The sequence below is a fragment of the Sapajus apella genome, unplaced genomic scaffold (assembly GCF_009761245.1).
Source record: "Sapajus apella isolate SASKATOON/1434 unplaced genomic scaffold, GSC_monkey_1.0 scaffold4, whole genome shotgun sequence".
NCBI lineage: Eukaryota > Metazoa > Chordata > Mammalia > Primates > Cebidae > Sapajus > Sapajus apella.
The window spans coordinates 24394427-24408140 of NW_022436944.1; the positions used below are offsets into that span (position 1 = coordinate 24394427).

Consider the following 13714-nt stretch of genomic DNA (forward strand, 5'->3'; position numbering starts at 1 on the left):
AACTAAAAAAAAAAAAAAAAAAAGAGTAAAGTTAGTGTGCGAAACAAAGCAAATATATTACTAATTCATTTATTTTACTAACACCTAGGTAAAACTTTTATTCAAGCTACTAAACTGCATCTGTAAAATAACAGAAATACAGGCCAGACATGGTGGCTCATGCCTTTAATCCCAGTACTTTGGGAGGCCTAGACGGGTGGATCATGAGGTCAGGAGTTCATGACCAGCCTGACCAAGATGGTGAAACCACATCTCTACTAAAAATACAAAAATTAGCTGGGCGTGGTAGTGGACATCTGTAATCCCAGGTACTCGGGAGTCTGAGGAAGAGAACTGCTTGAACCTGGGAGGCAGAGGTTGCAGTGAGCTGAGATTGCACCACCGCACTCCAGCCTGGGTGATAGAGCGAGACTGTCTCAAAAACAAAAAAAATTAAGTAACAGAAATATCAAATTACGAGACACATTTTTATTACTTCCTGTGTTTCAATGCTTGAAATGAGCAGAATGTATCAACAATTGCCCAATTTTTATCTTGAAAAGACTCTGGGCATTACATACAATTCTCTATAAAATGTATGATTGTTTTCTGAAAATTGTACCATATTCATACAATGCTCTAATGACAAATATGCCATTCCTAGGGAGAAATGGAAGAGCCCAGAGATTTGCAGAATTTACTTTATTTCACAGCAGTGATTTGTAAAACATGAGACTCCTGAGTTTTATGGGTTTTTTTTTGAGTGCTTTATTTTTTAAACTTGTATCTTTTTCTTTGTATGGATCTATAAAACTCATTCTACATTATATTTTATTCACATTAATTTTAGTCATTATTAGGTTTGTGAGAAATCTAAGCACAAGATCAACGGTGATCATTTTCTCCTCCCTGATCCACTATATGACTGTTTTTCATGGAGGGCTGTATTACACTAGAGAAGGAGCTTGATGAGTAAGGGGCAAACGTGGTGGTGTCATTGTCCCACTGTCTATTCACTGTGCTCACCTTTCACTGGGTGCACCTTTCACTTGTGTGCATTTGCAGACTAAAGCAAAAAATGGTATTTATATTCTCCTTGTTTACCGTGGGTTTCCTAAGAGCAAACTGCAGAAGAATTGAGATCCAGTATGAGGAAAATTTTTTGGAAGAAAAATACAAAACTGTCAAAATGATAATGTCATAAAGACAAAACATTAAATGGCTATAAAAAGCGAAAGAAGAAAAATAAGCATACAGCCTTTAAAAACAATACTTTCTAAATTATGCATGAGGGAGAAGGAAAATGAGACATATGGCATTTAAAACAATACCAAGATTTTAAAAATATTCTGCATGAAGTCAGAAAGTGTTATTGTTAGTGACAAAAATGGCCAGGGTTCATTTTATACACAAGGAAGTATTTTTATATACTTTTTCCTCTGTAATAAGGATACCATGTTAAGTGTATTCAGTTACATCATCATTCATTAACCTGGATTATTCTCTACAAAGAAATGATCAAAGAACTCAAAGTCCAATTCACCTAGAAATTCAAGCCAGTCTTAGCTTATCTTTCAGAAAGAAAGAAGCCAGTGAAACCTAGACAGAAAAAAAAGGAATAAATCTGGAGGTAATTGGGTGGTGGTAGATGAAATAAAGGTATTGTTCCATTCCTGAAGTCTGACATCAATCAGACCAGTAATATCGTATTTACTTTTTCTCAAGCATACCTATTTTATTAAATGCTTCTTGTAGTTCTTCAAGCTCCTCCCGAGAAATGGTAGTAGTGCTGTTTTCCATCTTTGAACAGAAAAGACTATCTTCAGGTCTTTGTATCTAGAAAAAGCAATATTATATATATAAGAAAAAAAAAAAAGAACATGAAGCCTTTGGAAATATTTATCTAAGCAATATAAAGTAAACAGGAAGTCTCATTCTCTAGAAGGAATTATCTATGAGCTCTGGCTGACAAAGAACAAATAGGAGTAGGTCCCCTGGTAACACTCCCTCAGCACAGACCAGCCAAACTATAACTGAGACTCAGTAAGGGGAAGAAACACCTGGCTTTCATACCTTGAGCTTTTACACAGAAATTTCTCAAAAGCCGAATTAATTAATATTAATTTCTATTTGCATTTTACCCCACAATTTCAGGAAAATAAACATTGCATTTCAAGTTTGAGAAAAGTATAGCATTTATAAATATACAATATAAGGACAGAAAGTAAAATTTTTAAAGACACAAATAATGCCCACAAAAAAGGTAAAGTTAGAGTCTGCTTATCTTAGAATGGATTTGTGGTTTTAACACTCAGCTTTACAATATCCAACCATTGCCACACCTCCCACTACCCTGTGTGAGGTCTCTGAGGGTCTGTGGGTTCCTATCTTTTTTGTGGGATGATTGTCGATTGTGGCTCACTGCAGTCCCAAACTCCTAGGCTTAAGTGATCCTCCCACCTCAGCCTCCTGAATAGCTAGGACTATAGGCATGCACCACTGTACCCAGCTAATTTTTTAAGTTTTTTGTAGAGACAGGATCCTACTTTGTTGTACAGGCTGGTCTTGAACTCCTAGCCTCAAGTAGTCCTCTTGCCTTGGTTGAGTGGGGCCCTTCTTATTCTGAGTAGGTAAGACAAACTAAAAAGGAAAAAATGATGTAAAACTGGGCTATAAGAAAAGTCACAAGGTGGCATGTGTTCATTGCAGAAAATAATTGATAACAAATGTCCCAAACAGAAAATTAATATTACTCATAATCCTACTATCCAGAAACAGCGACAAATGTCTTTTCCTCATCTTTATCCTTCTGACCTACTTTCAAAGCACATGTGTACCTTTTCTTGGGGTGAGAACAATGTGACTATACTATATTATTTTGTACTAACACATTGTCACTATGTTTTCATGCTGTTCATCAACATAATGCTTAATGGCTGCATATTACTATATCATAACTTATTTGGTAAGTCCCCTCTTTCAGAGTATTTGCACTACTTCTAATTTTTCATTACAAATTATGCTTCAATGAACATCCTTGCAGATAAATCTTTGTTCTTCTTCATGTTTCTTCTGTGTGATAAATATCTAAAAGTAGAATTACTTACATTTTTAAGACTTCCAATATCTAGCAATGTAACTCTCATTTTTTTAAGTGAAAGCAAGTTTATTAAGAAAGTAAAGGAATAAAAGAATGGCTACTCCACAGAGCAGCTGCAACTCTTATTTTTAAAATACATTAGTGGCTTGTCTATTCAGTGTAAAACTAAAGATGAATACAAATGATACTGTATTCCTCATATACACCTAGTTCTATCAGACAGTTAATATGTGCCTCAGGAAATAAGTGAAAGCAAGTGCTTTATAAAAGCAGCTAAGTGGAAAATCCTTTTTTTTAATATACTTTTTTTTAATATACTTGTATTTATATAGAAGGTTCAATATCATCCCTAATTTTTTAGTGAAGCACACCAATTTTCAAAATAATTTATTCACTGAAAATTATCATTGATCATTGAAAAATTATAGTAAACTGTGTGAAGCCCTCTAAGAGTATGGTTCATTTGTGATATGTACACAAATTTATTCAGGAATTTTGATGTTCTTTCAAAATCACAGATTTCTATCTCTTACAATTTTTCTGGAGCCTGGTTCTAATTAAATGTGCAATTAAATCTTTTGGTCTTGTTTTAAATACAGTATTGTCTTCTATTTAATTCTACACTTAAAAAAAAAAAAGTCTAAAGAGCTCAAGTCAGTAGAAAAAGGAGTAAATGGAAGTCATCTTACTCCCCAGATGCAGTTTCTTACATGTTAGCATTAAATACTCATTTCATTGAATTCTCACTGTTAGAAGGCTTTACTATATTTAAAACTATTACAGGCATACTTATTTTGTGTTTAAAGAGATTAAATCGGTTTTTTTAGGACTTGTTAAGCATAATTCCCTGGGTCTGCAAAATGCTACTTGTGTCATGGCTGGCTTTGAATCTCTGAGGTTTCAGTCATCCTGTATATCCTTTCCTGTATTCAAAATGTGTTCTATTCCTTGCCTCAAGTTTTAAAAATAGTGACCCAATTTTAGCATTTGCACTCCACAGAAAGGCTGCAAATTAACAGTATTTGTGTTGACCTTGCATTTGAAACTATGAAAATAAACTTGGGGTTATAGTCTTTGCACATGCCTATTCAAATTTATATCATTTGTTAATTACATAAAATATTTTTAGTCTCCTGTAATCAGGCAAAAGCAACATGTATACTTATCAGAAGAGCAATTTACCCATACAACATTGTTTCCTATCTTTAAAGTTTTGTTTTTATAGCTAATAAGTGTAAAGATGTTGCTTTGAATCCTTTGTCATTAAAATGAAACAAATAGAAAAATATAAAAGGGTCTTCAAGATACACAGTCAGCTCCTAACTTACAATGATTTGACTTAGAATTTTTCAACTTCACAATGGTGCGGAAAGTTACACACAATCAGCAGAGAGCAGTATGATACTCTCAACATGCTGGGCAGAGGTAGTGAGCCACGGTCAGCCACAGGATCACAAGGGTGAACAACCATTACTCTACATTTACCATGTTTTCAAAGTTTTGCCCAACTTTAGGCTACTGTAAGCATTCCAAGCACGTTTAAGGTAGGCGAGGCTAAGCTATAAGGTTCAGTAGATTAGGTGTACAAAATGCATTTTTGACTCACGATGGGTTTATTGGAATGGGACTCCTCTGTAAGTTAAGAAGCATCTGTAATCTCAAAAGAACAAAGCAAGATGCAGAAAACTAAGTGTGGCAGGAGGAAGGAGACTGATAATATCAGTTTTATGTTTGTAAAACGTTTTCTGGAAGGATACAAAAAAATGGTAACAGTTGTGATTTTCACCCTGCTAGTCTCATGGTAATTTAGAGTTGTTTCTACTGCCTTTTTCCCTGAAACTGTTCTAAGAAGGGTTTAAGATTCTGTCAATCATAAAGAACTGCTCTAACTTTGGAAAACTTTTAAAAGTCTCAAGGAAGAAATTTGAGGGAGGATAAAAGATCAAATCCAATTTTATCTAAATTGAAAAAAGTCTCTTTTAGAATGTGCTTCTTTAACTTTACAAATATATATTTGGTTGTGTCATGGTACACTTGAGGATCAGGCGAGGAAAAAATAGGCTTTAATTGGTGAAAGAAGGTTCTACTTAGAATGATTGTGCTTAAAGAAAAGTGGAAGAGGAACTGATCTAGGAGAAATGGAGAATTGGAGGCAGAGTGGGAAGAGGCTTATTCTTCATTATACGCTTTTTGTATTCAGTTTTTTACTATCAGTCTACCAAAACAAATAACTGAAAAACAAGAAAAACAAAGGCAATTTTGGTAAAAGATTGTTTTAAAATGAAACAAATACTGCTGAAGGTACACATTACTAGATGCTGATAAATAATGATAAAATTATATATACAGTACCTGTATGTGACCATTTTAAATAAGAGCACCTATATATCTTTACAAAGCAAAATCTATGATTAAAAGATTGAAATAATATATAGCTTTCCACAAAGGTACCTTTTCATTTCCCAGCTATTCTATTTTCCCACCTTCCACAGTGGCCCTTTCACTTGAAATTCCGACTTCTCAAGCTAGCCCCTGACTTAGGTCAGCCAGCTTTTCCTCTATCCATCCTCCAAAATTTCCTTTTTCCCTTATTCTTCCTCACCTAAAAATATAAAATGTAATGGCAAATCTTTACTGAGGGCTTTCAGTGGGTTGAGAACTGTGCTAACCTCCTCACATACATGACCTTACTACGCATTCATCTGCTCTACTGATGGTACCAGTATCATCCCTTAAAAATGTATATTTGAGGCCTACAGAGATAAGGTGACCTGCCCAAGGAAGGTAGACGAAATAAGAGATTCAAAAGCAAATCTTTTCCTAGTGCCCAAGTTCTCAAGTTCTACATGTAGTTCAATTAGGACTCCTACATTAGTTTTAAAGAAGGGAATGATGGCTACTTAACACTAAAGTGTGAATAACCAGTAAACCAGGCCCTTAAAATGTTAATTCTTCCAACTATATTTACATTACTATTTAATCAATATTTATACATTAGCAAGATAAATGAATCACATCTGTTTCTCAAAAATATACTAAATGAAAAAAGCAAACTGCTAAAGTATACATACAGCATACTATTTGTTGTAAATTATAAAAACACAAAATATTATATGTGTTGCTTATGATGCCATACATATGTAGTAAAACCAAACACACATGAGAATAACACAATTCAGAATAGCGTTTTTTTTTTTTTTTTTTTTTTTTTTGGAGAGGAAACTTCACTTTGTCGCCCAGGCTGGAATGCAGTGGCATAATCTCAGCTCACTACAGCCTCTGCCTCCCAGGTTCAAGCAATTCTCCTGCCTCAGTCTCCTGAGTAGCTGGGATTACAGGCGCCCACCACCATAACTGGCTAATTTTTATTTTTTTATTTTTAGTAGAGACGGTTTCACCATATTGGTCAGGCTGGTCTCGAACTCCTGACCTCAAGTGATCTGCCAGCTTCAGCCTCCCAAAGTGCTGGGATTACAGACATGAGCCAATGTGCCCAGTCTGTTACATCATTTTTAAAGAGATAGTTGAAGCAATTATGGCAAAATGTATATCTGCTCAATCTAGGAAGTGAGTACATGGACATAGGTTATACTGATTCTCTACTTCAGTCTTTTGCTTTAAATAATTCATATTATAAAAAAATATTCTTACTCATAAGTTTAAGGCATTATAAAAAATTATTCTTAAAGAGAAAAAAGAACGCTTCTTAATACAAAGCCACAAGCCACTAATAAAGGAAAATCGGGCCATAAAAATAATAAAAAATAAAATTGACCAAGAATATGTTTTTTAACAGGGGAAATTGTACCAAGGCTTTGGGAAACTTCTTTTAAGTACTTCAATCTTGAACAATTAAAATAATTAATATTATTGTGGCACAATAATTTATTGAAATGTTAAATTGTGTTTATTCTTTTTCCTCCTCAATTAAAGCAGTAACACTTTCTTGTCTGAGGGACTCTGGCAGCAAAGAAGGTAGAACCAGTCTAGAATCTCTCAGCCTTTAGGAAGAAGCATGAACCTGCCAGAGGGCTTACTTAGGTTGGATATCCTGGCAATGGAGTCAGGGGGAAGAGGCCACCTCTGAGAAACCACTAGATGAGGAAGGCAGAGAGAGGGAAAGATTGCCCCCACAGGGAGGAAGGGAAATCTGTGGGTGCTGCTTGCTGCCCTAGGGGTGGCAGGTGCAACAGAACCTCACCAGAAAGAATCTGCAGACTAAGCCAAGGGGTGTTTCCCAGGTAGCCACTGAAGATTGATGATGGGGAATAGAAGTGCTTCCTCTCAGCCTTTTGTTCTATATTAGACCCCAGGAAAACAGAGGCTGAGGGGCAGATCCCAGCTGCATGAGAAAGACGTGGCAGTATTTGGGCAGAATGAAGCATGACAATAAAAATAAAGTTGCTTGAACGAATATCAAGAAATGTGATATTTCTTTTATCTGACTTTTATGAAAAAAGCCTTGATAGTGTTTCTCTGGAGAACTGACTTGGATCAGAGGTTCCAGAATATTTCAGTATCTCTGGGGAGTAGAAGTTCTACTGGTAACCCATGTCTTACTCTCCTTCTTTGCAAATTATTCTCTCTCTCACCGCAGCCCTTCCCTTTTCCTATGTTACTTCCTATTTTCAGTCCTCCATTACAAGTTTAAAGATCACAAGGTCACTGAAACACATCACTATGTATAAAAAAAAAAAAAAAAAAAGAACAGCTAAGAAATAGTTGAAGAATTTTCCTTCTAGTGTAAAGGAAAACCTGCAAAATATTTTCATCTATATGTCTAGCAATTTCCTTATTCAACCACATTTCACAACAGGGAGCTGTATCATTCATTTCGGACAAAGTAAGCATTCACATTCCAAATCAACCTGTCTAGTTTTTATCAGATTTTCTTTAGTTAATTGTAATGTCTACTGACCCCTGAATATTTTTAAGTGGCTAGGTGCGGTAGCTCACACCTGTAATCCCAGCACTTTGGGAGGCCGAGGCAGGCCGATCATAAGGTCAAGAGATCAAGACCATCCTGGCCAACACGGGGAACCCCATCTCTACTAAAAATACAAAAATTAGCCGGGCGTGGTGGCATGTGCCTGTAGTCCCAGCTACTCAGGAGGCTGAGGCAGAAGGATCACTTGAACCCAGGAGGCAGAGGTTGCAGTGAGCTGAGATTGCACCACTGCGTTCCAGCCTGATGACAGAGCAATACTCTCTAAAAAAAAAAAAATGTGTGTGTGTGTGTGTGTGTGTGTGTGTGTGTGTATATATGTGTATCTTAAAAAAAAGTTAGCCAGGCATGGTGGTAGACACCTATAGTCCTAGTTACTTGAGAGGCTGAGGCGGGAGGATCACTTGAGCCCAGGAGTTTGAGGCTGTAGCGAACTATGATCGTGCCATTGCGCTCTACCCTGGGCAACAGAGCAAGATACTGTCTCAAAAAGATAATTTTTTGGTAAACTTTTTCCTAATCATTTTCGAAAGGAGTTAATGATATAGTCTTCATTCTTCCCTAGGTGAAGCTTTTAAGCTCTGATCCTCTTGTGCAAACACTAGATATATAAACAAAGAAATCTAGCGAAGCAGAGAACAGAGAAGACTTACCAACATCCCCTCCCTACTGCCTCACCACACAGGCCACCACCATGGTCATCTCTATGAGCAGCCATGGTCATTATATTCCCGTGCATTTGCAGTTTGGGACTGGCCTTCAGTGGCAGTTAGACTTACCATCAAGACTTTTCTACTATTTACTTAAAAGCCCCTTGCTGGGGGCTACATATTGGAGCTTTTAAGTAAATAGTAGAAAAGTCTTGGAGTTTAAATTCATTCATTCATGTATACAACAAATACATCCTATTTGGCTGGGCTAAATGAAGATATAAAGATGAGTAAGAATCAGTTTCTCTGAAAACTATACTCAATATAGTGCTTATCAGGTTCAACTGTAAATGCCTGAAAAGTTTAATCAAAATTGATTTTTTGTAAATAGTATAATCTTATGATTATTACTCTTTGATGAACAAATTAGAATCATCTTCTAATTCACTTTCTGTTTAAATCTGGATATAAAGGGGTCTCTTATTATACTATACACCACTTATTATTGTAGTTATTCAGCATATATCATATATGGCTTTTGGATTAGCAGTTTCTGAACTACGGCCAGGTGTGGTGGCTAACACGTGTAATCTCAGCACTTTGGGAGGTTGAGGTGGACAGATCACTTAAGCTTAGGCGATGGAAACCAGCTTGGGCAACATGGCAAAACCCCATCTCTACTAAAAAAAAAAAGTATAAAAATTAGCCGGGCATGGTGGCTTACGCCTATAGTCCCAGATGCCCTGGTGGCTGAGGTGAGAGGATTGCTTGAGCACAGAAGGTGTAGGTTGCTGTTAACTCCAGCCTCAGCAACAGAGCCAGACCATCTCAAAAAAAAAATTTCTGAACTAACTGTAACCAGTGCAATTGTATCATATGGAGTGGTGATGTAGAAAGAAGGCTAAAAGGGGTGGGTGAGAAAATGCGTATGTGCACATACACTCACATGCATGAGTTTAAGAGAAAACAAGAATAAGAGAAACACAAAGACCAAAGACTTGAAGAAAACAGATACATGTTCTTGGAAAAGCATTTGGTATGAGAAGGATTCACACTGCAGCAAAATTATCCCTTTTTTCATTAAAGCTCAGTACAAGTCAGGGGCAGCAGTTACCAGAATATCAATGTAAAAACATACAGTGAGTCAGCAAATTTTTGGTGAAGAAAAATATGGACGTGGACCCAAAAAAAGGCTATACACAAGGACTTAGAAGAAATAACTTTCCCAAGGAAAGACAACATATTGAAGCCAAAGCTGCTGGTACGACAGCTTTGACTTTACTTTCTAATACATGGGATTTGGTCACTCAAGCACAGAGGTTCAAATGTTATTTGACTTGTGCAACTGAATGAGCGTGCAGAGTTAGATTTGCTTATTGAATGGTTAAATCAGCATGCCAAAAACAACAACAACATAGTCTCTTCTCACAATGCCCTTATCCCAGAGTTCTCTCCATTATCCATGGTTAACACCAAACAGGCAGTATTTAGTTTTGAAACCCAAACACTTCAAATGGTCACTGAGGAAGTACATATGGAAGGGATGCCCTAGGCAAAGAGGGACAATGTGAAACGTGTGCCTCACTTTGGTACCCCGGCCACCTACCCTGTGCCCTCGGCTCCACTCAGATTGATGCACTAATGGATTTGCTGTGCCTTTGAGGACAAGGGTACTGCTCCCTCACTGCAGCCTGTCCAAAGGGCATGACAATCCTTGCCTCTTTTCTAATAGAGCCAAGGTTAGCAAGTTTTCTCAGCTGAAAAATAGGAAACTAGATTAAAAGTATATATAAAAGGTGCAAAGTAGGATTTACTAACCGTCACACGATAAAAGGTATCCATAGGTGACTGACTGGAACTATTGGTAGGGGTGAAAGAAAGGGAATGACTTAGTCTCCAGTTGTTTCCTGAAGCCTCAAGTCCTCTCTAAATCCAACACTGGGTGAATGTAGGTAACTTGTAAGCAGAGGAAATTAGAATCTACAAAGTGGGAATCATCAGTTCTTCTAAGGACCTGCTGAACAGTGATGCCCCATGGCCCCAAGCTCAGCAACACTTCCAATCTACAGCCATGAACATTCTTCCTGATTCCTGAAGTCCTGGATGAAGAAAGAGGCCCCTTACTATTTGACTCCCCAATCTACCCCTTCCCTAATGCGTCCATAATGCCTGTTCCCTGGAAATCCCATCCAGGTCTCTAAGCCTACAAGGGCTAGGCAGGGAAAGTCACAAATGTGATTCAGGCCTGGTAGGGGATGGAAAGGGCTCTGAAAGGGGGCAGCCACTGCTGAGCTCCAGTGGTCTGCTGCCAAGAGGAATGGGGCCCAGGGTTGCTAGATCTTCTGATTTTTCAAGGGAAGTCAGAGATCCATATTTTTTTTTTTTTTTTTTTTGAGACGGAGTTTCACTCTTGTTACCCAGGCTGGAGTGCAATGGCGCGATCTCGGCTCACCGCAACCTCCGCCTCCCGGGTTCATGCAATTCTCCTGCCCCAGCCTCCTGAGTCGCTGGGATTACAGGCACGTGCCACCATGCCCAGCTAATTTTTTGTATTTTTAATAGAGACGGGGTTTCACCATGTTGACCAGGATGGTCTCAATCTCTTGACCTCGTGATCCACCCGCCTCGGCCTCCCACAATGCTGGGATTACAGGCTTGAGCCACCGCGCCCGGCCTAGATCCATATTTTTATGTGAAATATGATTTTTAAACTTCGGCAAACAATTTGAATTATAATAAAGCACTGTGTGTGCCAGATGAGTCCTGCAGCCTATTAAGTTTGGTTCCTCACCTTCTTGATTCTGTTCACTCACTGGCCTCCCATGGGGCCTTGATGGAAATGCTGTGTGTTTCTTTAGAAACATTCCCATCAGCTGGGGACAAGGGCATGTGCCTGTAGTCCCAGCTACTCAAAAGGCTAAGGTGGGAGCATTGCTTGAAGCCAGAAGTTTGAATCCAGCCTGGGCAAGACAGTGAGACCCTGTCTCCATGTCTCTCTCTCTCTCTCTTTTTTTTTAATGAGTTTTTTTTTTTTTTTTTTTTTAACAGAGTTTGGTTCTTGTTGCCCAGGCTGGAGTACAAAGGCGTGATCTTGGCTCACTGCAACCTCTGCCTCCTGGGTTCAAGCGATTCTCCTGCCTCAGTCTCCAAAGAAGCTGAGATTACAAGTGCCCATCACTATGCCCAGCTAATTTTTGTATTTTTGTTTTTTAGTAGAAATGGGGTTTCACTATGTTGGCCAGGCTGCTCTCGATCTCCTGACCTCAGGTGATCCACACTCCTTGGCCTCCCAAAGTGCTGGGATTACATGTGTGAGCCATTCTGCCTGGCCCTGTCTCCATCTCTTAAAATAAAAGAGAAAAGAAAAAGAAACATTCCCATCAAATTATTTCACTGAGGGCCAGAAGAAAACATTTGTTTCATAATTTGTCAAAACCCAACCTCAGTTTTATACCACTCATCATATCCCTGAAACCAATAAGGGGCATTTCCAACTGTCACCTCCTCTGAAAGATGAGGGGCCAGCAGGGCACAAGCCTATTAACCACAGAGTCTTTCCCCACTCAGGCACTGGGCCTGTCCAGCATCCCAGGATCTTTTTCTTCTCATTTAGTATTTATATCCCTACCTCCCCTACTCCTACTCCCACTTTAGGCCTTCCCTGGCTCTCTGGGAAAATTCAACACTTGAGTAACCCAAGGCCCCATGATTATAATGTTACAGTATTAACACTTCAGGTATAATTTCCTCAACATGTTTTGTTTTCTCCTTCAGCAACTATTTCCCTTCTTCTGGCAACAGTCCTAACTTTAGTTCTGACGTTCTACCTGTAATGATAAATCTACGCCGTTTTTGGATAAGGCTCCAGGTTCAAGCCACGCAGCACATCATATTCCCTGACTACAGTCATTTTGCTTTAAGAGCAGGCATAACACTGAGCTGGACCCAACAAGACATAACAAGGTTTTTGTGAAGTACGCTATAATGAGAGTCCACATGATCCCCTGAACCGGAGAGGAAGTAGAGGTCAGGGAAGCTCAGTCATCATGCCTCTAACAAAGAGAGAACACAAGGCTAAGAAGAAGCCAAAACCATACAAAAATTAGCTGGGGATGGGGGCAGGCACCTGTAGTCACAACTTCTTAGGTGGCTGAGGCACAAGAATCACTTGAACCTGGGAAGAGGAGGTTGCAGTGAGCAGAGATCATGCCACTGCACTCCAGCCTGGGTGACAGAGCGAGACTCGGTCTCAAAAAAACAAACAAACAAACAAAAAAAAACAGCAGCAGCCGCAGTCAAAACCAACACTGCAGAAGACAAACAGCAAAGACAAGACATATTCTGGCAGGTTTGTCTGAGTCCTGATTTCCACTGTTTTGTTGTTGTTGGTGGTGATGGTGGTGGTGGTGGTGGTGGTTACTCAAAACAATTTATCAAAAGCCATTTAAACTGGGTTTCTATTGCTTTCAGCAACAAGTGTCTAAATATACAGAGAGCAAAAACAGACATAATCTACATGAACAAAATGGGAGGGAAGTCACTTCCTCAAAGGATGGAGAATATTTGGGCATTCTTAATTGGGAAAGAAAATTAACTATAATTATGTTTTCCAAATAAGTTTATATCTAGATAAAAGGCATTACTTTGGTCATGATTTGTATTTTACCACCACCTCACCTAATTCTAGAAATTCAGTGCATCAGTGAACCACAGAAGTCAGTTTATAGTTGCTCCCACATTGATCAGCAGTATTAAAGATTATATTCATAGCCTAAAGGTCTCTAGACCTTTGACTTCTTTGTACTTTTTCTTCCCTTTCCCTTTATCCAGAAAAATTCTTCCTATTCACTTTTTTTTTTTTTAAAGACAGAATCTCCCTGTTGCCCAGGCTGGAGTTCAGTGGCACAATCTCAGCTCACTGTAGCCTCCTGGGTTCAAGCGATTCTCCTGCCTCAGCCTCCCTAGTAGCTGGGATTACAGGCACAAGCCACCATGCCTGGCTCATTTTTTGTATTTTTAGTAGAGATGGGGTTTTACCAT

The 13714-nt window shown here is 38.5% G+C and overlaps 1 protein-coding gene across 2 annotated transcripts in view; it reads right to left on the reverse strand.

Annotated features, from left to right (window-relative positions):
* PLS1 (plastin 1) overlaps window positions 1–13714 on the reverse strand; it is a 120481-nt gene that overhangs the window by 50236 nt on the left and 56531 nt on the right. For both annotated transcript variants that reach the window (XM_032264313.1, XM_032264324.1), the window contains exon 2: window positions 1710–1815. In XM_032264313.1, coding sequence (XP_032120204.1) covers window positions 1710–1779 — 70 coding nt within the window. In that variant the 5' untranslated portion in view covers window positions 1780–1815. The remainder of the gene's footprint in view (window positions 1–1709; window positions 1816–13714) is intronic.